The sequence below is a fragment of the Triticum aestivum genome, chromosome 6D (genome assembly GCF_018294505.1).
Source record: "Triticum aestivum cultivar Chinese Spring chromosome 6D, IWGSC CS RefSeq v2.1, whole genome shotgun sequence".
In the NCBI taxonomy this organism is placed as follows: domain Eukaryota; kingdom Viridiplantae; phylum Streptophyta; class Magnoliopsida; order Poales; family Poaceae; genus Triticum; species Triticum aestivum.
In genome coordinates this window covers 65,689,034-65,713,241 of record NC_057811.1, presented here as the reverse complement: position 1 = coordinate 65,713,241, position 24,208 = coordinate 65,689,034, and the positions used below count along the sequence as shown (strand labels likewise).

The following is a 24,208-nucleotide window of genomic DNA, read 5'->3' as shown; positions in this document are numbered from 1 at the left end:
AACTCCAAAATACTCAATTGGCCATGGTTTGGCTATAAATAGGTGTCATATACTAGGGAACTTGCTATACAAGGCACACAATGCTGCCATGTGTGCTAAATATTCCTCTTTTCTCATCCTAGATCAAAAATGGTCCGCCTATTTGCAGTCACGAGTTTAGGCATGGGAGTCACTGAGAATGTATGAGACTGACAAATTCAAGAAAATTGTATGTAGATGTTGCTTTCCTTGCTGCCTGGAGGTGTAAGAATCAATTGCAATGGTTTAGTTTTAGGCTTTTAAATCACTCGTTTTCTATCAATGCACAACAGGGGATGCCTGGAAAATACTCATTGCACGTTTTTGAATAAAAAAAAGCTTCCTTATTAAGCTTCTCATTTCTACGGAAACACAAGGATGTCATCTGTATATAGTAGCTAATTATGTGATGCCAATGTGGATAGGATATTGCAATTCTAAGCTTATATACATTTGGTAAGGTTCTTTAATCTCCTTTAAGTGTTCCAACTAGAATGCATTTTCTGTTTTTTACGGTAACACAATGAGCATACCCTTTTTTACAATTACGTGAAGTGATGCAGAATTATTAAGAGGCAGACCTAACAGGAGCCACATATTAATTTACCGCGAGAGGACTGGGGTTGACATGAAGTGTTTTTTTAGATGTGGTACCGTTGAGCTAGGTTCAACCACATAGCATCTGTAATTTTAAAAAAAACTTAAAAACATATATGCATCTAAATTCTCAGCATGACAAGTTGTCGATGAATTTTGCAGTTCCCACGTCTAGCTCACTCTGTTCAATGTAGATCTCTTTAATATATATCACCGCAGTCCTGTGTACTTAACTTTGCTTCAGATCGATGCATCTTGAGTCTAGCATGATCTTATCTCAGTTACATTTTGTTGTCTGAGGTAAGTAGGTGTAGCTTGTCAGAAGTTGGCTGGTTTCCCCCTTATAAACAGAAAAATATAATTGGATTATGATCATTCAAATATGTATATGACAATCAAGCAGATTGATCAGTGTAACTTCTGAAAAAGGGTATGTAAAACATCAACGGTATACGCAGTATTTATTGGAAATTCAAAGTTGCACAGCACAAACAAACGGTTGCAAAAAAACAGATATTCTGATTTCCAAACTCTTCAAGCAAATCACAAATGTCAACTCTTGAGTCTTCCAAGTGCATGTAAATTGCTCAAAGATTAGTCTTCAGAGAACTCAATTTTGTTCTGCTTATTCCAAGACACAATAATGTTCTTTTTTACATGAAAAATACAGATATGTTAAGGACTTAAACAAATAGTAAGTTTTTTTACTAAGTGGGCTCATATTATGGTGCATGGTTTTTCGCTACAGAATTGTCAGCTTAGGAGGCACGAGGATATCGGGTTTGCACATATTCAAGATCTAACTAATACGACCCACTGCCAATGCGTGTATTTGTTAACGTTCTGTTCTAAAAGCTGACAATCTTGCGTACATGTCTGACATACTCCCATTATTGCTAACATGGATCAATAGAGTAACCATGGAGTATCTTTCTTTCTTCACATTCTCTGCCATCGTTACTCTATTGATCCATGTTAACAATAATCTTGATTAGATTAGTAATAGTTGAAGTTTTATCGTCGTGCCCAAGATGGGTTGCAGTCAAGTCCCGAATCCAACAAGTTAGCATGGTTAGCAGGTTAAGAGTCCTAGTTCTAGTCAGAGTCTAGCTACGTGTTAATCTAATCAAGTACTAGAAGATCGCAAGAGTTTATACATGTACGTTGTTGATGGTCCTGATGGGAAGGTCAAAACAGAGCCTCCCCTGCTGCTCGCAACAAGATAAATTCAATGGGAATATGTAGACATTTATTTACCTTCTAGGTGTTGCCACTATACACTAAGCTTGGGACGGTAATATACACTGGCAAATTTCTTGGTAATGGAGTCAACACACGCCATCCTTATTCTTTCAGGTGTTGCCGGGTTGTCAAGGGGGAACCAGTCGAGATGACCCTCCTCTGCCCTGGCCGCTGTGATCGCGTCTTTTATCGCAAACAAGACGGAGGAAGCAAGGAAGAACGGCGGCTCTCCTACAGCCTTGGACGAGTGGATGGCCTTTGGGTTTGGAACGCCCTGCAGTCAAGAGAATAAAGTGACAGGTTAACCAAGAGGACACCGAGCAAATGGAAATGAATACATGCCTTCCAAAACAACACAATTCAGCTATGAAGTTTATGTAGAAGATATTCAGTTTTATAAGATTCCACGTTGGCACTTGATTCTGTGCATAAAATGCATGTGGGAAATACCATCCGCCATACTGGTTCTTGCTTTAAAGATCAAGCATCTGTGGAAAACCTACATCTACACTTCACATTATTTCTTCCATATATGTCTATGGCCGCTGGAGTAGCAGAAAAGCCATCCTGTCAAGTTATCAATTGCATTTTTGACAAAAGAAAACACTAGCAGAATAGCCCACAATTAGCTGTTACGGTTAATACAGAGACAAAGGTTTAACTGTTAACAGGATAACAAATAAATGGATGAAAGGATCATATGTCTGGTTTCATTATAAGTTGTTTTTGCAGTAGTTTTAGTGAACATTTTAGGCGAGATCCACACTATGTGTAAAATAATTCTCAGGCATTTCGAACCAACTATTGCAGTAGAAACACCCCTGATGTTTGTAGTCTCACTTCTACTGTTGCGGTACAAAACAACACCTTTTTCTATTGTAATATTTGAAATCAAACTGCAAAAATGGGAACTTACCTTCAACAGTGAAACCTTGAAATTGAGAGGTATATCATTTACAGAGGGTATTTTGTAAGAGCAAGGACCACGAGTGAAAAGGTGTCCAGGTCGGATCCACTTGTGGTTATCATCCCCCCATTTTAGCTCTTCCATGGCAGCCCAACCCAAACCTTGGATGAAAGCTCCTTCAATCTGGAATAAGCAATCGAAGTTAACAGAGGAATTCAAAAGGGAATATACGAGAGAAGGTATCATGTAAACATACCTGGCCAATATCAATTGCTGGATTAATCGAATAGCCGAGATCCATAACAATATCAGCTTTCCTTGTGTGGAAATCCCCAGTTAGGGTGTCAATCTCAACTTCTGCAAATGCGGCTCCATAGGTGAAATAATTAAATGGAGTTCCCTTGCCAGCATTCCAGTCAAACCCAATATCAGGGGTAATATAAAACCCATGAGCAGAAAGATCGACCCGCTCCATGTAGCATGCTTCAGCTAACTGGAAAAAACAGAAGGTCACACCAAAATTAATCGGACTGCTAACTTTTTACAGCTGGAATAAAATGTATTTTCAATTCATTTAATTTTGACATCTTGTAAACGCATGAGCAGAAAGATCGACCCATTCCATGAGATTAAGCCTTTATCAAACGCTATATTTTTCATTTAAGTTAACATTATTCTTTCAATGGCACACTCTGTCGAGGTTTTACCAAGCAGTCTCAAAAGGGGCGAACTCGACTCGTTGTCAGCCCTAGTGATGAGATGTCAATCTCAAATGTTAGTGGAGGGCAAAGCTGACATTGCCGCCACTTCTCCGGATGAGTTGTATACTGCAATCCTGGAGGTGGCAACTTCATGGTAGTACATGTTACGTACAAAATGCAGACACAGTGTGCTAGGGAAGCACAAAGCTTTCTCCACCAATGACCAATCGTACATATGTGGTGAGACAAAACATATTTGCGTTTCTTTGGAATCAGCAGTAGTTGGCGCTTGGGGATAAAGGTGAGCTACTGAGGGTTTCAGGGCATTTTGCGGAGGGAAGGATGATTTTAAGTGGCCAGATGGAGTTAAAACGTCTAGCACACTTTGCAACTCCCCTTTACAATTCTATTTCAGAGTTAAAAATAAATAGATGTCAAGAGAAAGGCGAGTTTTGATGAAGGGACAGAGGAAAACCAGCCAATATAGTTTCCAACCTGTTTCTTACTAATTTTAATCCCCTTTGTTGGCTAGTGGCTACTGTGGGCCTTGTGCGTACATTATATGTCAAGACAAATGAGTGATAACACACAGAGTATGAACATTAGCCATTTATCTGTATCCAGTTTGGTGCTAAACTTGAAGAGCCCCCAAGGGATATCAAGCTTTTTCATACTGTCTTAGAATAGTCCAATGCTTGAACTGGTTACCCTGTTGTTGGTCTCAACACTAGATCTATCAACCGCAGTATCATAAAAAGATGGCAACTAGCATAACCAGTAAAGTGTTGATATACGTAATGCAAGTATTGATCATATTTCGTTGTCATGGAAATACAATAACGATTTTCTACAGTTCACCGAGATTCTTCTGATGAGAATAAATAATGTTGTCCAACTACTCAAGAGTCAAGACAGAGAACATGATATTGATTACCTCAGCAAAGGACTTGTGGTTCCCCCTACTAGCGATGGGTTCCATCCGAGCCTTTATTTGCTGACAAGCATTCAAAACTGCAGCACCATACAAATCTGAACTGGCGGAAGCTGCTGTTGGTGAAGCACTTGGAACCTAAGCATATGAAATGCGTGATAACCCCATCGTTCTTTACAGAAATAGTACAACATACAAATAATTACAAAAGTAAATATATCTTGTGTATACGGGGACTTGTGGCCCCTATGAGCAATGGGTTCAAAATCGTACCTTGTCCGTACTTGTCTCTGCGATAAATACACAGCTTAGGGGGATATCTAGTGACGAAGCAGCAACTTGGGCTATCTTTGTGTGTAAACCCTGTCCCATCTCAACCCCACCGTGTGTTACCAGGACAGTACCATCAGTATAAACTTGCACAAGGGCACCAGCCTGCAATTTTTCATCCATCAAAACTTGTGTTAGATTGAATAACGATGTAAATTAACATAATGTAAGCCATAGCTAAGGTTATACATAACCATTGTTCAGGAAATCGGTAACTGATAGCTGCTCGGCCTGCTTGGGAGTAGCCATTAATCGGTGAATCGGCCTACTAACTAGGGTGGGGGCATGGCCAAATTTGAGTGCGCAAAGCTAGCAGAGCTTTCTATGTGGGGAAGCTACTCACCTGATTCATAAATTTTTTAGTGAAGGATATGCCAAATTTTGTGGGAACCATAGCAATGCCTCGCTTTCGCCAACGATTATTACTGTTAAACACATTCACAGCTTTGCGAGCCTCCACAAAATTAGAAGATGCCTTTAGTTCATCCCAAACCGAATGTATCATACAATTCTGGAGCAACTGGCCATAATAAAGCACGGTTCCATCGCTGTGCAAATTAAGTTCCTGTAAACAGTATATCATTTACCAAAAAAATGATGTGACAAGGATCATCATCAACAAAAGATGTTCATGCTTACTTTTATCTCCTCGGGACTACGCCTGAGTTCCGTAGCCATGTGGTGAATCCAATTCTCTGCAATCAACATACCTTGTGGACCACCAAAACCTCTAAAAGCAGTATTGCTTGGGAAATTTGTAAAGCATACTTTCCCACTGGCTCTGATGTTGGGTATATCATAGACATTTTCCGACTCAAGCATAGCATGTTCCAAGACTGCAAGGGACAGATCTAACGTGTTGCCGCCATTGTTATAAATTTCGAGGTCTAAGGCCAGTATCTTCCCATCATTGGTAAATCCAACCTAAAAGATCAATTATAGTTAGGTAAAATACAGAAAAGTAGAGAGAAATTCGGTACTACTCGTATTTGAGCTAAGCTTCCACCTGTTATCATACGCAATTGATTTCAACATTACATGACAGTGGTCCAGTGTATTCACTGATTATCACTGAAAAATTCACATCTATCTTTCAAATCTCAAAACATGGCGCATATGGAGATGTTAGTCTTCCATAACCAATCAACCAAGTTGCTGAAATTATTTGCTACGAACTCAGCAGAGTAGAGCCATCAGACTCACATGTTAGCTTTCCCAAGGATCCAACACACGATCTGACAGCTCCATATGCACCAGGAACAGAAGTCCAAAACGCACAGACACAAAAGCAACAATTTGAAATTGGCCAGAGGCACATATCGTGCCTCGTATTTCTTCTACTGTTCTTGTATTTTTCTGATACGACTTGATGACTACCGCTGCTTATGTAGGAGCAACCAACACTCAATAACTCTACCCAGTCATACTCTATTTGAATCTACACGTACTCACAGTCTCATACTAGACTAGCGGCATGCAAGCTTACAACACACTCAGATGGACACGGACAACAGGTCCTGTGCGACTCAGTGGCCAGTTTGGATTAATGCAACATCACACTACTAACGATTTGGCTGAAAAGAATATACTGTTTGAACACCATACCTTATATTTCCCCAAGAAACTGTGCCTTTGTCCAGTTGTCATCATGTCAACATCCCTATCCAAAACAATCTTTACTGGCCTTCTTAGACAATAGGAAGCTACGGAAGCTGCCGCAGCAAATATTACTGATCTGGTTTCTTTTCCACCAAATCCGCCACCAATACGCTTAGTCTTGCAAACAACTTTTGATAGTGGAAGACCAAGAACATTAGCAACATACTTCTGATGTGTATGGGGAGCCTTAAGATAAAGAACATTTAGTCAAATAAGAGAATATATAAGACTGAGTGCATATGCAATGTTAAACAAACATGACACAAGACACTGGTAACAATAGACAAGTGAACTCACAAAAATAAGGGCAGGAAAGACAATACTACAATTTGTACAGGAAAAATATTTAGCTGAAAACTGCCAAGGCCTGAACAAACTGAACCAAGACAGGCACTCAACTTTGACGCACTTCTCATCGAAGAAAGAACTCTTTGATGAACCTTTGGTACATTTAATACACATGAGGCTTAATTTGTACTCCCTCTGTAAACTAATATAAGACCTTTTAGGTCTATATTAGTTTACAGAGGGAGCACTGAAGAATAAAAATTTCTGGCACTGAGTCATTAGGTGACTAGGTACTATGTAATATACAAATCCTTAGAAGTGAAGCCTCCTGAAAAAAAATGGACTGCTCCAGATGCTGGGCTATAGCCTATAATAAGCAGAAGCACTAGTTACAGTGGGTCCCGCCCCCTCTACCCCTGCCTCTTAACCTGACACTTAGAAGAGAAGGTATTGCTTTGCAGTATCTCTAGGTGAGCCTGAGTTTCATACTCCTTTTTCTAGATTACTTATTTCAGAAGAAGCTATTACTTTTTTACGAGCAAGCACCAAAGAACGCAAAGAAGGCACAAAATGTACATTTCTCGTTAGATTTGTGGTTCGTTTCTAAATTGGTTTTTCGTTCATAAAGCTATTGCTTTGGGAGCATCAAACATATTATCGACATATGAAATTCACATTATAAATTCAAACTTAAAGAACAGAGCATACTTGAGTAGATGAGATCATATGAATTTCATTTCCAGAATCAACTGGCCAGACAAGAGTGCATTGAGGTTCCATGTAGAAGTGCTCTTGACCTCCGACTTGAACTTCTCCTTCTATAACTTTATCGCATGTATTGGACGCAAAACATAGTTCAACATCCCCTTTCGAAAGGCATCTCGTGGTATGTGGATGAAAACTACCAGCTTTGATAGCTTCCTCTATTGAGAGGATTGCTGGCAGCTCAGAATACTTGATATTTACTTTATTTGCAGCAGCTTTTGCATTATCATGGGTGTCTGCCACAACGATTCCAATGATCTGCCAATGAGAAGAGAAAGGTGTAATTTGACAAAATAACAAGGATGGGGGACATCCCACCTCCCAAGTCATATCAAAACCTGTACGACTAAAATATCAGATCCAACAGATATACCTGGCCAACACAAGTAACGACATCAGATGCAAAAACCTCCCCATCATGGATAATTGGCCCAATATTCTTTTTTTGGAGGAATCTAATTGGCCCAATATTGTTAGCACCGGGCACATCTTTTGAGAGGAAGAGACCAGCGAACCCAGGGGAAAATTTGGCAACTGAATCATCAATAGACAAAATGCGAGCGTGAGCCTCCTTACTCAGTACCAGAGCAGCATGCAAGGTATTCGGGGGTGTCGGTGTGTCACCAACATATTCTGCCTCACCAGTCACCTATCATATTGGATGATCTAGCAAGTCACGAAATAAAATATAACAAAACAACCCCCCACTTTTATAGTTAGTTAGTTAATTAAGTCGTTAATTGTTAAAAATGTTTGTTGTTTCTTTTTTGTTTTTATTTTTTGTTTCTTCTATCTGGAGGTTGGTTGTATTTTGCATCATTTTGGCATGCTTCTGAATAAAAATGGCATACATTTGAATGTGTGGTCCAGAAAGAAATATTTTATAAAAGAACATTATAGTAACAGAAAACAAGACGAAAACTAGCTGAGAAAGCAGAACCAACTGGGTTCCAGTTTGTGTTAACCAGCTTCGGATTGTCCGATTCACACACCTAGCCCACTTTGAATTCAACTTCCATATACATAGGTTTGTAATTGGTTTGGATCTGATTCCAGATTTCTAATTAACAAAACCCTGGCCTCAGGTATAAAACATTGAGTTTGGCAGAAAAATAGAACACGGAGGAAAGACAGGATTATTTGGCTAGCATGGTGTGGTCAAAGATGCTGCCTTGGTATCAATGCCATCAAAAAGCAAGAGATTCACGGCATCGCTGAATTGGAGATCTAATAAAGCAGAAAAGAAAATGTCAGGAGAGATCTGATATTAAGTTAAGCCAAGGTCCAAAGTGAACTTTATTTTTTCACAAGCTCCCAGCAGTGGCTAATGAAAACGAAGTTTACATGTGGAACTGAAAGGTGCCCAGGGGATTAGACAGAGACCAGGTCCCCAAAGTACGTTTTGTCCAAAAGAATCCCAAACACAACAAATGTAAGCAAAAAAGGAGGCAGATGATATTTTCCAAGCAGCAAGTTGTAGAGGTGACGAAGATGGGAGAAATATTGTACATCCGACACCAGGAACTACAAGATGCCTAAAAGTACAGGTACTCCTCATGGAAGTGGTTTGGCCAGGAAAAGTTCCATGTATTCTGATTTTGATGAAAGGATGACACAACTTAAAACTTAGATTCTGTATAAAATGCTAAAACATTAATAATACCTGAAGCATAGCTGACAAATGAACCATTGGTTGACCCACGGCAGTTCCTTGTCGCACTAATTCATAACCTTGAGTTCCAGTTGTAACAGGCCTAGTGTAAGACTGTATAGCTGACATATTAGCTACATCCAGCCCCTCCGACAATCCTTTAGTGTTCATCTCATGTGTCACATAAAGGAAAAATTTGAAAAAGAAACTCAAAGTAAGTGAACTGCGAAATTCAACCATTCCACCTGGTGCATTCTCTGCTAGTGGAATGTCCTCTTTTAACAAATTAAAGGCCTCATCCAACAATCCATAGTCCAACTTCTTTCCAACAAGGAAACTTTCAGTTTTTCCAGCTGTGAGTGGAACCGCAGCTACTCCTCCATAGACGATAGAGACATCAGATACTATCCAGTTTCCTTCAGCTTCTGTTATATGCACACGCATTCCAGCATTCACCAAAGCAATGTCATCCTGCCTCCTATGAGCCTGTTTAAATTCTTTGACATACTCAAATGGCCTTGTCCATGGTAGTATAACAGATAGCAATACTTCATCATCCTTTAAATCAACTTTACGGTAACCAAGAAAGAAATCTTTTGCAACGGTGGTCCTAACATTGTTGTTAACATCAATTATCTGGAATGTTGCACCTGTAGACATCCAAAGTGGATTTAGGTCTGATATTGGACTAGCAGTACAAATGTTACCACCAACAGAAGCAACATTCCTGATTTGCGTTCCCGCAAACCATTTAAGCTGTCGTAGTATTGCTTGGCAAGACGAAGTTTGAAGAGAACCACGCTCTGCAATAACCTTCTTTAGGAAATCCTGGAGCTGTGCAAGTCTAACTGCAGAACCGATTCTTAAGCCATCCTCTTCCACTTTAAGGGTGTGGAGTTCTGGAACATGGGTAACTGAGATCATGACCCCATATTGAGCATTCTTGAACTCTGTTTCAACTCCCACTTCGGAGTTACCAATGATAAGTTTCGCCTCTGGGTAGCATGATTTCAACTGCAGTAGCTGGTCTAGTTTAAGAGGTCTATACCACCTGACCCCGTTGAACCCATTCAGTCTAAGTGGCATAATTTTTCTCAACTGAAGTTCAGGAGGAAAAATGAGTTCCTTCTCATTGTATGCATTTCCATCAATTTCGTTATATGAACTAGGCAAGTAGGTTTTCACCGAAGACAATAATGAAGATTCATTGCCATTGACATCTGTCTCATTTCTGCACAAACATGGCTTCCCAGTTGAAGGGCAGATAGCTTTCCCATTGGCACTTTCTGAAGGTGAAGCAGTGTACAAGGAATCATCCGTTTTCGCAAAAACACCGAAGGCATCTATTATTGGTCTGTAGCCAGTACAGCGACACAAATTTCCTGCAAGGCTATCTTCAATCTGCTCTTTAGTAGGAGGTTGTTTACTTGATCGCAGCAGCGCATACATGGACATCACAAAACCAGGGGTGCAAAATCCACATTGTGAACCATGTGCCTCGGCTAAACGTTCCTGTTATAGATGTAGAGTCATAGACCATCACGCGGAAAATAGGTATGAAATAGATGTCGGGAACTGATGAAAGAATTTTGCTAAGAATTCCACTTTTTGTTCTCAGCATACAGTAGACTGTCAAAAATTAACACAAAATGGACATGTAACAGCTTCATACATGTCCACATTTTCAAGAAATAGATTTTAAGTAATCAACTCTGAGACAGTAAACAAGCTTAATGAATGGGTAGGGTTTCTATGACGACTTCACATATTTCGAGACAGTTGACCTAATTACATCATATGGCGTATTCAATCAAAATATAAACTGTCAAGTAAAAAGTTATACAGTTGAAATGCATTTTTCCTATACTGAACAAAATTGCTTTTAATCATGTTCATCAGTTTCTGCTATTTTTGCCAGTCATAGTTGACCTGTGTACTACTACTCTTATGGTAAATTTGGTGCCTCTATTAGCTAGATAGGATAACACCACATGTCAGAATCAGACATACTGCAAATCCACACACCCCACCTACTGCGTATGCATGGGTAGGCTTTACAGCTAAAAAGTCTTAACATTTAACCTATGAGGAAATATGTAACTTGTATTTTCATGAAGTCATATTCCAATATATATGCACGTGCAGGTGTGTAAATATGTAGAAACCCATTACAATTGGGATATCACGTGGCCATATATAACACTCTAACATAACCGACATAATACCATATTATCATATAAGAGTTTAATAGATTCCATATCCACCATTTCACCAGCCAGTATGGAAATAAATTAAAAACAATAATATTGTTTACCTTAGTTAGGATCATATTAGTAACAGAAGTAGCTGCTACATGGATACCAACAAGTCAATCAAAAACAGTGCATCACCTGGACTGGGTGCAAACCACGTCGGCAATTTCCAATTCCCTCGACTGTGATTATGTGCATTCCTTCCAAAGAATAAAGTGGAGCCAAGCATGCATTTATTGCAAAGTGCCTAAATAATGTAATTATTTGGGTCAAAATGGAGCTCAGATTCAAGAAATGGGCAATAACCACAAAACATGCATAACAGTTAATATATAGACATTGAAAATATTGACTGAGCCTCCCGGGTCGCTCTCTCGGGCGACTCCGGAGGTCCCCGCCGCCACTCTCCGGCCGGCCTCCTCTAGCCCACCCCTCCCCTCGCCGTCGCCGGAGGAGGCCGCCGGGCGAAGCCCCGCGGCGGACGGCGGCGGCGAGGCTGCGTGCAGCCTCCTCTCCAGCCTGCTGCGTTCTCTCCTTCTCCCTCAGATCCAAAATCCCCCCCCCCCCCCACGCCTCCTGCTTCCATGCTTGCTTGGCTACGGCTGCCGGCAGTCTAAATGCTTCGGCTGCCCCTGCTCTGGCCCCATGGCTGCCGGATGTGGCTGCTGGTCCTTGTGGACGGGGTGCTGACCGGTAAAAATTTGAGCTGACGGCTTGTGTGGACGACTGCTCGGCGCGGCGGCTGAGTGGCCGGCGGTGGCCGCCGCGGTGGGCCTGCGGGTTCGATGGCGGGGGGTTGCGGGCACGGGCGTGCTAGCGCAGGGCGTCCCCGTCCTGGGTGCGCGCGGCCCTGGGCGTGTGGCGCGGTCGTGGTGGCGCCCGGTGCTGGTGCGGGCGGCCACGGGCGCGCGTCGAGTCAGGGGAGCTGCGGGGCGAGGTGGAACTGGAGCGGCCGGCGCGCCGGCTCCAGATCTGGCAGTGGTCGGAGCTTGCTGAGTTCCCCGTCCCCGATCTAGCGATCTTTGAGGCGGTCGGTCATGGGATGGTGCTCGGCGGCTCGGTTGGCGCTGCCGGCAGTGCTGGTGGATACGTGGCTTGCTTCTGGCTCGGGGCATGCCGGTCGTGATGGCAGGTGGCCTGGCGGCGATCTCGGGCTGGATCTGAACTGCAGTGGTCCAAATAGGGTCCTGTACGGCGGTGCTCTGGGAGAAATCCCTGCTCACCCATTGTGTGAGCCGACCACGACGGCACCTCCCCGGCATCGCATACCTTCCTAGAGGCGTGGTCTTCGAGCTGTTCCGTGTGGATCTGCTTCGGCGTGGTTCAGGCCGTCTTGCTGTAGGGATGTGCTCAAACTCCGGGTGGGAACCTATCATCGACTATGTCGATGTCAGCAGCAGCGGCGTCTATGGACGTCGTCTTCCTCGCAGGAGGTGCCGCTGTGGAGCTCCAGCACCTATGGTATTTTGCTTTGTGGTCTCCGGGTGAAAACCCAAGATCGGGCTTGCCGGATCGGATGATGGTGTTGTGTCTTCGACAGCACTAACTCCTTGGAGGCGTCATCTTGGAGGCCCAAACCACGGCCCCTGTTGCTGTTGTGTGGTTGAGGCTGGTGCGTTTGGTGGTGGTGATGCGGCCAGCTTGGGGCCGACGGTGGTGTGCTTCTTTTTCAGGTGTTTCTCTTGGCTGTCCTTCGCGTGGTCTCCGCCCTGTTGCTGTGCATGCTCAAGACCCTCCCATGGTTGCCGTTGTGCTGCGGCGAGCTTTGGGCTCTTGGTGTTGTCTTGGTTCACCTTTGCTCAATGACGACGCAATGATGCCTCCCCAACCTGCTAATCGTTCTGACCGCCCGTGGCGGATCTTCCAGTCAAGGTTCGTGTTATGGTTTGGCACTCGTTGATTATGGTTGATCCTCTGTTGTGCCGTGGGGCTCGGTACGCACGCCGGTGCGGTGCATTAGGTTGTTTGCAGAGTCTTGGTATTGTGATCCCTCGACAGAACCCCACATCTACTTGTGTCTCTCGTGGTGTTGGTCTTTCTGCCTGCTAGCTAGGTCATGCCCTCTCCTGGGTGGCACTTTTTTCTCATCTTTTGTAACCTTGTTACCTGTATGATTTTCGGCCCAGTTTCCCTCATAAACGGGGTCAACTTGTTTAGGTTTTTGATCCGGTTTCCCTTATAAACTGGATCAGCCAAAGCTTAAGGGGTGACTCTTGGCTTTGGCAGCTTTTTGAGCAATATATTCAGGTGGGGATCCTCTCCCCCCCGGTGACCGTTCAAAAAAAACAGTTAATATATAGGATTTACATTTGCCCTTAAAATGGTTCATTAGCAACACACGCCACTATAACAGTTAAACACCACATGTTGTAAATGCAAGCAAACTAGAGTTCGCGAATGCATGCTGTGTTTCAGCTAGAACAAAGCTAGCTGTGAAAGAATACAGACTCAGTAAGGGTGAATGTATTGCAGAATCTGTTTCACATTGCTATGTGAACCTCAGATTTTTTAGGATGTGTTTGGCTGAGGGAACCAAGTATAATGGATTGGAATGGTTCCATCCCCTGGAGAATGGAACGAGATGGAATGAAACGGTTCCATCTAAGTGTTTGGTACAAAGAACTGAGCAGTTCCAGATTTGGATTGGAGGGATGGAATGGAACAGGATGATTCCATTATGTTTTTTTCCGAAAAGGAGGATTACCCCCGGCCTCTGCATCACGCGGTGCACACAGCCATAGATGATTCCATTGTGTGTTTGGTTGGAGGAATGAGATGGAATGAATATGGTAAGCCACCTCCTGTATAGAAAGGGTGAGGTTACTATAACTATAGGCGCATATGTGTAAATTTCATCAATAACTAATTTGTATTTTAAATAACATTTCATTCAGCAAGAATAACTCAAATTAGATAGAGTGAGAATGACATGACTTGTTGAAGGAATATGATGCTCACTGTGATTTCTTTGTACTTTGATCATAGCATGAGACCATGACAGTGCAGGCTCCACATCCACCTTCACCACATCCAAGTTTTGTTCCTCGAAGGCCGATATCTACAATAAGTAGCTAGACAGAAATTAGAGCATAGTTAGCAAACCAGCATATGTAGATGATTCAGGTGCTATGTGTTAACTGTTAGTAAGTTTTACTGTATCTTGAGGGCTTGAAGCTGACAAATGCAGCAGCCTACGACAGAGGATGCTGGTGAGACTGCTCGAAGAAGGCGGCCACTAACTACGATGATGCCATGACGTCCATTGAGGTTCAGTTTGATGTATGCAAGACGTGGACGCAGGAGGATGGATGTACTGTACCTCCACTATTTATCTCTGTTTGTCAGTTCAGTCTCATTTTTACAGTAAGAGCACACTTCCAAATTAACTGTCTTAAGATGATAACAAAAACTGATTCTATTGCTACAGTGTACCAATAGAACAATGCGGTTGCTTTAAAACAAGTATACCCCAGCAAGTTTTCTATTGCCAGAATGTAGCCAAATTAACCCGCAATGTGCTGCTATTTTTGTACAACCTCCTCCCCAAAAAGATGTATAAACTGTCCCTCCACCATAATGTGGTTGCTCTACAACAGGCATACACCAGCAAGTTTTTCTACTGGTACGATGGCAGACTCCGAAACGAACTCAGCGAACAATTTTACGATTCAGAAGTAGGAAACGCGGTAGAGGTCCTACAGCATTGCTTACATACAAGTGTGTAGGGAGACTGGGGAGGGGGAAGGGGGAAGGGGAGCGACCTCTGAGGTACTGGAGGAGGGTGAGGTGGGCGAGGCCGTCCGGGAGCAGGCGGCGGACGCCATTGACGTAGATCAGCGCCTCGTCGGACCAGTCCGCCGCCGCATTGGTGGGCGACCCCATGGGCAAAATCACCTCGCCAGTCGCCACCGCGGGGCGGAGGCTTTCTGGACCGCACGTTAAGATCGGGGTGGATGATTACGATTTGGATCGAAGTGCTGTGAAGAGAAAGATCAGTTCGTGCACTCTATCGAAACGTTTGGAGGAAGAAACAGATCCAGGCATTCGTTTCCAATCCTATGGCTTGGAGCCGTTTGTTTCCAATTGACTAGAAGTGGAAACAAAAATCATTAGAGTAACAGAATTAACATAAAAATCCAGGCATTCGTTTCCAACACACTACTCGCGAATTTCTGTTCCAATTTACTCGCGAATTAACAGAAAAAACGCGAGTAGTGTGTTGTATTTAACATTAGACCACATCAGAATATGCCAAAAATGCTTGAAAATTGGTTGTCATGGAGCAAATTTACAACTTAAAGCTCAAATTCCAATGAAAATGTGTGTTGTTTGTTGAGCTATGTAGAATTACCATAATGAGAATTTACTTCCCTTTCTGCCGATTATCCGTTCACTACATATTGCATACATAGTCCTTGGTGCAACCTGCGAAAGTGCGGGGTACTCTGAATTCTGGGTGCAACCACTTATGGATGGTGGCATGGATTTTTATTCAGTCGGCATCTGTCGTGGAATTGTCATGGCAGATGTCCTCGAGCTAGGACTTAGTCGTGGAGCCATCGCAGCTAGGAAGCTTGAAGGGGTTAATGCGGGACAAGGAACACGAGGGTTTATACTGGTTCGGCCCCTTACGGTGAAGGTAAAAGCCTACGTCCAGTTGAGGTGGTATTGATTAGGGTTACGATCACCAGGGAGCTAAACTGCTATGCCCGGCTCTCGATGAGATTGTTCTTGTCCCTAAACCGCTGCCGGGTCGTCCCTTTATATAGGGAGGCTGACGCCCAGCAGCTCTCAGAGTCCCGGCCGGCTCATAAAAGTGTCCGGCTCGGACTCTCAACTATTCTTGCCTTACACTACAAGTTCTACCATAATAACGATTGTAATTACGGGCTTTAAGCCATATCCAGGTCTTAAGCCCATCTCTGGCCCATCGTCTTCCAGCTTGGCTCCGGGCTTCTGGCAACGACCATATGAGTAACCCGGCCCCTCCTGGCGGGTGACTCTAAGGTCTATATCCTCAACATTAGGCCCCAGATTGATTTGAGCCGGCTCATGTCAATCTTCCATTTCTTCGACAGAAAACCTCCGGCTTACAATTGTGTGAAGGCCATAACCCGGCGTGACGTCATCCTCTGGACTCCGGATAATCCGCCGTGACGTCATCTTCCATTAAGCCCGTTTTTTACTCCGCCAGATCCGCAACGGATCTTTTTCTTTACTGTCATCCCGAAAATCGAGGCGTTTCGTGGGGAGATAACCACGCCGTGGTCTCCTTGATTCTCGCGCCCACTTATGAACTTGCCTTATAAATAGGCCGGCCCGACGGGCTCTCAGCCACTTCTCTCTCCATCTTCTTCCTCGTGCCACTGCTCCTCTGCCCAAGCTCCGCTACTGCCGCCGCCGTCGCGCCCCCGGTCTTCGTCAACCTTGGCCGCTGCATCACCCTGACTCGGACCAGACAAACGGCGGCAACCTCCGCTCCTCTCCAGCGTCTGTTTCTAGGTGTAGAAACTTTTCTTTTGTCCGACTATTTTGATCCAAAATTTTTACTGCGATGTGTGAAACCTGTTTTACCACACTTAGTAAAAATTGCAATCCTTGAATCTCGGCGGTTTACAGTTCTGGTTTAAAGAAACCCCGCGCCATAGAACTTTCCGGCTTAAAGAAAACCATGCGCCATAAAATTTCCGGTTTAGCTGTGATAAAGCCTGTAGACAATCAAATTACTCTCAATCCCTCGGCGGCTTAAATAGCCCGATGCACTTAAATGTATACCATTAGTCCCCTTCATAAGCCGCCACCTTGACCTTGAACCGTAGATTTCTTCCGGCTCATAATTAACCCGGACGTTTTTCTTTTTATCATAGACTGCCGACTTTCACCATGCCTCCCAAAGCTCACATTACTTGAAACTGGATGAGGTCCAATGTCACCAATGAGACCCTAGCAGATTTTGTCAAGTCCGGATATCTGCCCAAGAAGGACGTCATGTCCTACCATGCCCCTGACCCGTCAGAAGAGAGACCACAGCCAAAGGACGGGGAGGTAGTGATTTTTGCGGATCATATGAGCCGGGGCTTCGCACCGCCCGGCTCAAAGTTTTTTAGGGACGTTCTAAACTTCTTCGACTTGCGGCCTCAAGACATAGGACCCAACTCAGTGTCCAACATCTGCAACTTCCAAGTCTTCTGCGAGGTTTACCTTGGAGATGAACCTAGTCTGCTGCTCTTCCGAGAGCTTTTTTACTTGAACCGTCAGAATGAGTGCGCCAATGGGCCAAGTCTGGAATTAGGTGGCATCTCCATCCAGCGGCGTAGGGACTGCCTTTTCCCTTACGCAGAGCCGCCGAGCCACCCAAAGGACTGGAACATGACTTGGTTCTATTGCCAAGACACGTCACCGGCTGATGAAAGTCCGCTGCCCGGCTTTCGCCCATCGCGTCTGGAGTCAACACACCCATTGTCAGACAAATTGACTCCGGCGGAGCGCCAGCCTCTGCTCCCCACTATCAACAAGATCAAGGCTCTCCTGGGCAATGGTCTGAATGGAATCGATCTGGTCCGGGTCTGGATCTCGTGGCGGGTGATCCCATTGAGCCGCCGCCCCGGCTTAATGTGTGAGTACACGGGCCGAAAGGACGACCCTCAGAGACACAGCCGCAATGATCTTCCGGAAGACGTTGCAGAGGAGATGACCAAGGCTCTTTTAAACGAGAGCCTTGCAGACTGCGGAAGGACCGGGTTAGCCCCCTTCTGCAAGACCAACCCAACCCCAGCGGTAAGCCGCCAATCTGATCATCCTATCTTCTTCTGTATATAACTTTTATCTGAATCGTTTGAAGAAATCATCATTGTATTTTTCAGGCTGACGACAAGTTCTGGCGGGTCAAATATGACCATGAGGCGGCCAAGAAGGCCAGAAAGGTGAAGAAAGCCGCCAAGAAAGCCGCCCCTCGCAAGAAAGGAAGCAGGCCTACTGCTTCAGAGCTGATGCAACTAAGCGACAGCTCCGAGTCACAGGTAACCCCTGAGCCTTTAAGTCCTTGCTGTATTCACTGTTTGTTGCTGTCCGCCTTATCAATACTTGCTCATTGACAGGATGACACCGGCGCAAGTAACCCGGTGGTTGAAGAGGTAATGTCACTTTCCTCCGACTCGGAGCCCTTGCCAAAGCTGAAAGTCCGAAGGGTAACCCGGAAAGTAAGCTTTTCACATCCTTTAGCTTATCAAGATCCTCAATTTATTTTGAAGCGACAGGTTCATGAGAGCCGGCGTCACACCCGGACCAGCAAGGACACCGATCTCTCCTCCGGGTTACCTGACGCATCAAGGAAGCGCCGAACTGAAGTTATTTCCCACTTGTACCCTTTTCATCCGTTGGCGGGCGTTATCCGTCAGCCACTCAATTCTTCTGACTCAAATTATCAGGAGACCTCCCCCTCTTCGGGCGACTCTATGCAGTCGAGTCTTCCGGCTTTCAAGACCGCGCCCGGGTAATGACAACCATCTCATATTATACTTGTCTGTACTTACCCTTTTTGTGCTTAACGTTTCTGTCCTTTCAGTGCCCAGGCAAAGCTCACCAAGAGAGCGAAGAAGACCAAGTCAGCCGGAGTGCCGGATTTACCTGACCCGGAGGTGACGGCTCAAGAACCGCCAGCTGCCTCCGCCCCCGAAGCCACCATTCCAACCGACAAGGCACCTGAGGCCGCTGCCCCAACTACCAAGGAAACTACAGAAGCTTCTGTTAACCCGGAGGCCTCCAGCTCGGCTCCACCAGCAGACGACCCGGACGTGGTAATCACCCGGACGGAGTTCGTTGAGCCGGGGAGACCTACCGTGCTGGCCAAGTGCTCCGCTAAGGGGGAGTTGCTGCAGCCCCACGGGTGAACCTGGACCTCTCCGACTACACCAACCTGAGCATTGGAGAGCTCGTCTCTGGCTACATCAGCCAAGTGCACAAGAGCCGGGACGCAGAGGTCGCCATGGTGAACCAGATCCAGCAGAAATCTGAGGTATCATTCTGCTATCCTCTTTACTTACTGCATAGTTACCTTTACCATGCTAGCCCCCAAGTCAACGACTTATGATAGAATATGTTGTAGACTTAGTTTCCGGCTTACTCAATTGAGCCGGCAGTTTGTAGATAGATACATTCAATATGCATTAGCCCCCAAGTGCCAAGTGTCTTTGCTTGGAAAACGCTTGGGACTTATATAGTAACTGTTCATGCCATAACCCAGAAATTTATACAGGCTGCTGGCAAAAAGCTTGAGGCTGACCTTGCTGATGTCAAGAGCCGGCTGAAGATGCAAGAGATGGAGACCCGGAAGGCAAACGCCAAGTTCGTGTCCAGCATCGCCGCGCAAGAAAAGCTGAAGACGGAGTTCGACGCTGAGCGGAAGGCGTGGGCCGAAGAAAAGGCCGTATTGGTGAACCGGGCTGAACAGGCGGAGAAGGCTCTCTCCGAGAAGACGGCCGAGCTCTCCGGCCTAAAGCGCCAAGTGTCCCAGATGGTGGCCGCAATCTTCGGTAAGTCGTCGCGCCGGCTTTCATCAAGTTTAAAATGTTTATATCTCATAATTTCATCCTTGTCGGCGGCTTATCTAACTCTGTTAAACAGGTCCCAGAAGTGCCAACCTCAACCAGAGCGTGGTAACCAAGCTGAAGGCCGTGTATACCCTAGTGGAGCAGCTCTACACCGGGTCACAGCGTGCCTTAGCTGTGGTGGCCCTATCCAACGAGGTGCCGACTCACCTGGCAGAAGTCCTTCGCCGGCTCGCTGTACTGCCTCAACGGATCCAAGAGCTGCGACGGGCCTCTGCAAGAGCCGGAGCGATCGCCGCGCTGAGCCGGGCCAAGGCATTCCTGCCGGAGTTAGACCCGGCGGACATCGCCCTTGGCTATCCAAGCCTGAAGGAAGACGGCTCAGCTTTCGATCAGAAGGACTTCGCAGCTTGCGTGAAGGCCGTACGCCCGGTGGCCACCCTTATCGGGAACGACACAGATCTGACCAAGTACCAGCCGGGTTACAATGCGGAGAATCAGAGGATTCCAACCCCTCGCTATGAAGCCCTCAACTTGATCCCGCCGGCTCGTCAGCACACTTTCACCCCGGAGATTGACCCTTCCGGGTTAATTGACGAGGAAGCCCAGTTCGAAGCTCTCAGCGGCATCGACTGGAAGTCATCAACCTTCCAGGTCTTGGGATCAACCGGAGGAGAAGAGCCGGAGACTTCCACCCAGCAAGCGTCTTAACTTCCGCAGCCGGTTTACCAAACAATGCTCCACCCTTTTAGACTTGATGAGTTTTGTAATAGAGTAGGTGCAACAGTTTATCTCTGCCGTGCCATCGTGCACGTATTGAATGCTGAAGTCTTTTGAAGTTGTCTCTTTGATGTTTCTCCGGGTCATAATCAATCCTTTGTTTTTCTTAACCTCAAAAGAGGTGCCTTTAATTATCCTGCATAGAAGGGCAAATCACAAGTCTCGAGGCGGCTTACCGCCCTGAGAATCATAAGTTTTAAATAACCCGGAATATGAATCAAAAAGGACTTGTCTTCAATGATATCCTGTCTTATAACACCCATTGTGTTCAGCAATACTGTAAACCCAAGTTAAGCCGGCAAAGTGAGACCCGGCCGTACACACTTGGAATAATCAGACAAAACTGACTATAAACTGGAAGAACTTAGGGGCTTCCGGTTCGAATACGACCAGAGACCCGGCCCAAAGGGGTTATGCTAAGATTCGAATACGATCATGTAGCCCCCAGTGGGTGTGGCGATGCCAATCAAGAGGGTATCGACAGCTATGTTCTCTTTGGTTCGAATACGACCCATGTTTGAACAGGAAGCCCCCAAGTGATTTTAAGAATTGTTTAACGACGCTGATTCGAATACGATCCACGTCGGTTCCCAAAGGGGTGAAACCATGATTCAAATATGATCAAGGAAAACTCCCCAATGAGCTCGGCACTTTGCCAATCAAATGGGTATCGACAGCTATGTTCTCTTTGGTTCGAATACGACCCATGTTTGAACAGGAAGCCCCCAAGTGACCTTGTTGCTTATGGCTAGATTCGAATACGATCATAAGCCGGATCCTCCTTCAAGTCATCATGTAATCTTGCAATGAAAACAACACGTGCATATTTGGAGGAGAAAAAAGGACAGAGGTCCTGCTTTATTGCTTATCATAATATATACATGGCTGAGAGAAATATGTACATCACGAGAGCTGGTGACTCAAGTGTAGTAAGGCCGAAGCTGAGCTATGTTCCACGGCCGACGGGTCTCTTCCTCCGACTTACGTGAATTTTTATGCTCCCGAACGTCAATGAGGTAATATGACCCGTTGTGCAAGTTCTTGCTGACCACAAAGGGTCCTTCCCAAGGCGGGGACAACTTGTGTGCATCTGTTTGATCCTGGATGAGCCGGAGCACGAGATCGCCTTCCTGGAAGACCCGGGTTTTAACCCGGCGACTATGATAACGGCGCAGGTCTTGTTGGTAAATCGCGGAGCGAGCTGCGGCCTCTTCACGCTGTTCGTCCAACAAGTCAAGAGCATCTTGGCGCGCCTGTTCATTGTCCGCCTCAACATAAGCCGCCACTCGAGGTGAGTCATGACGGATGTCACTGGGGAGGACGGCCTCTGCCCCATAAACCATGAAGAAAGGCGTGAAGCCTGTAGATCTGTTAGGAGTAGTGTTGATGCTCCATAACACGGAGGGCAACTCCTCCACCCAACAACCCGGCGTCCGTTGCAAAGGGACCAAAAGCCGGGGCTTGATACCCTTCAGAATCTCCTGATTAGCTCTCTCAGCTTGACCATTGGATTGAGGATGAGCAACTGAGGAGACATCAAGTCGGATATGCTCTCGTTGACAAAACTCTTCCATGGCGCCTTTGGATAGATTGGTGCCATTGTCAGTTATAATGCTGTGCGGAAAGCTAAAGCGGAAAATCACCTTTTTCATAAATTGAACCGCCGTGGCCGCATCACACTTGCTAACTGGCTCAGCTTCCACCCACTTGGTAAATTTGTCAACCGCCACCAATAGGTGAGTCTTCTTATCTTTGGATCGTTTGAAAGGCCCAACCATATCAAGCCCCCAGACCGCAAAGGGCCAAGTAATTGGGATCATCCTCAGCTCCTGAGCCGGCACATGAGCCCGTCGTGAAAACCTCTGGCAACCATCACATTTACTGACCATGTCCTCTGCATCAGCATGAGCCGTCAGCCAATAAAAACCATGGCGAAAAGCCTTGGCCACAAGAGACTTTGAGCCGGCGTGATGGCCACAATCCCCTTCGTGAATCTCACGCAAGATCTCTTGACCTTCCTCAGGGGAGACACAACGCTGAAATGCTCCTGTAACACTGCGATGATGCAACTCGCCATTGATAACAATCATTGACTTAGCCCGCCGGGTTATTTGTCTGGCCAAAGTTTCATCCTCAGGCAACTCCCCCCGGGTCATGTAAGCCAAATAGGGCATTGTCCAGTCCGGTATGACGTGGAGAGCCGCCACCAGTCGCGCCTCCGGGTCAGGGACAGCCAAGTCCTCCTCTGTAGGCAGCTTAACAGAAGGATTATATAGGACATCCAAGAAAGTATTAGGCGGCACCGGCTTTCGCTGAGAGCCTAGCCGGCTTAGTGCATCAGCCGCCTCGTTCTTCCTGCGATCAATGTGCTCCACTTGGTAGCCCTGAAAGTGCCCAGCAATGGCATCAACTTTGCGGCGATAAGCCGCCATGAGAGGGTCCTTAGAGTCCCACTTGCCTGATACTTGTTGAGCCACCAAGTCCGAGTCACCGAAACACCTTACCCGGCTCAAGCTCATCTCCTTAGCCATCCGAAGACCGTGGAGCAAGGCCTCGTACTCAGCCGCATTGTTAGTGCAAGGAAACATCAACTGTAACACATAATGGAACTTGTCACCTTTAGGGGAAGCCAATACAACTCCAGCCCCCGAGCCCTCCAACTGCCTGGACCCATCAAAGTGGATAGTCCAATATGTGTTATCCGGTTTCTGCTCGGGCACTTGTGACTCTGTCCAGTCATTGATGAAATCCACCAAGGCCTGAGATTTAACAGCAGTGCGTGGCACGTACTTGAGACCATGAGGTCCAAGCTCTATAGCCCACTTAGCTACTCTCCCTGTGGCTCTCTGTTTTGAATGATATCACCAAGAGGGGCAGAACTGACCACAGTAATGGGATGACCCTGGAAATAATGCTTAAGCTTCCGGCTTGCCATGAACACACCATAAACAAGCTTCTGCCAATGTGGATACCGTTGTTTGGACTCAATAAGCACTTCGCTGACATAGTAAACCGGCCGCTGAACCGGATGCTCCTTACCCTCTTCCTTGCGCTCCACCACCACATCCACACTGACGGCTCGTGTGTTTGCCTCCACGTACAGTAATAAGGGCTCTTTATCAACCGGAGCAGCAAGGACTGGGGGCTCTGCCAACTGCTTCTTCAAATCCTCAAAAGCGGTATTAGCTGCATCATTCCAGACAAAGTTATCAGTTTTCTTCATCAACTGATATAATGGCATGGCTTTCTCACCCAAACGGCTTATAAACCGGCTTAAAGCAGCGATGCGACCAGCCAAGCGCTGAACATCATTTATACACGCCGGCTTAGCCAGAGAGGTGATGGCCTTGATCTTCTCCGGGTTAGCTTCAATGCCTCTGTCAGAAACCAAGAAACCCAAAAGTTTGCCTGCAGGAACACCAAAAACACACTTGGCCGGGTTAAGCATCATCTTGTAGACCCGGAGATTATCAAAGGTTTCTCTCAAATCATCTATCAGGGTTTCCTCCTTTATGGATTTAACCACAATGTCGTCCACATA

General features: G+C 45.7%; 1 protein-coding gene across 2 annotated transcripts; it reads right to left on the bottom strand.

Annotated features, from left to right (window-relative positions):
- Positions 1–600: 600 nt before the first annotated feature.
- Positions 601–15,324, bottom strand: LOC123143571 (xanthine dehydrogenase). 2 transcript variants are annotated; one of them, XM_044562514.1, is made up of 15 exons: positions 15,103–15,324; positions 14,300–14,399; positions 11,480–11,588; positions 9,102–10,601; positions 7,812–8,087; positions 7,382–7,696; positions 6,332–6,571; positions 5,366–5,650; positions 5,070–5,291; positions 4,670–4,831; positions 4,400–4,534; positions 3,021–3,257; positions 2,774–2,947; positions 1,873–2,131; positions 601–955 (listed from the first exon to the last, which is right to left on the bottom strand). In XM_044562514.1, the coding sequence occupies exons 1-14, from the start codon at positions 15,221–15,223 to the stop codon at positions 1,889–1,891; spliced, it is 4,119 nt and encodes a 1,372-aa protein (XP_044418449.1). In that variant the 5' UTR covers positions 15,224–15,324; the 3' UTR covers positions 601–955; positions 1,873–1,888. The 2 variants fall into 2 exon arrangements, with proteins under 2 accessions (XP_044418449.1, XP_044418450.1); XM_044562515.1 differs by having other exon boundaries at positions 14,300–14,412; positions 15,103–15,304.
- Between the last annotated feature and the right edge of the window lie 8,884 nt (positions 15,325–24,208).

Bases quoted from the DNA above. Each gene is read 5' to 3' on its own strand.
- LOC123143571 (XM_044562514.1), bottom strand. From the start codon at position 15,223: ATGGGGTCGCCCACCAATGCGGCGGCGGACTGGTCCGACGAGGCGCTG. The intron at 8,088-9,101 runs GTATTATTAATG...CCAATATGATAG, and splicing joins ATTTGTCAGCTATGCTTCAG to GTGACTGGTGAGGCAGAATA. The intron at 7,697-7,811 runs GTATATCTGTTG...TCTCATTGGCAG, and splicing joins TCGTTACTTGTGTTGGCCAG to ATCATTGGAATCGTTGTGGC.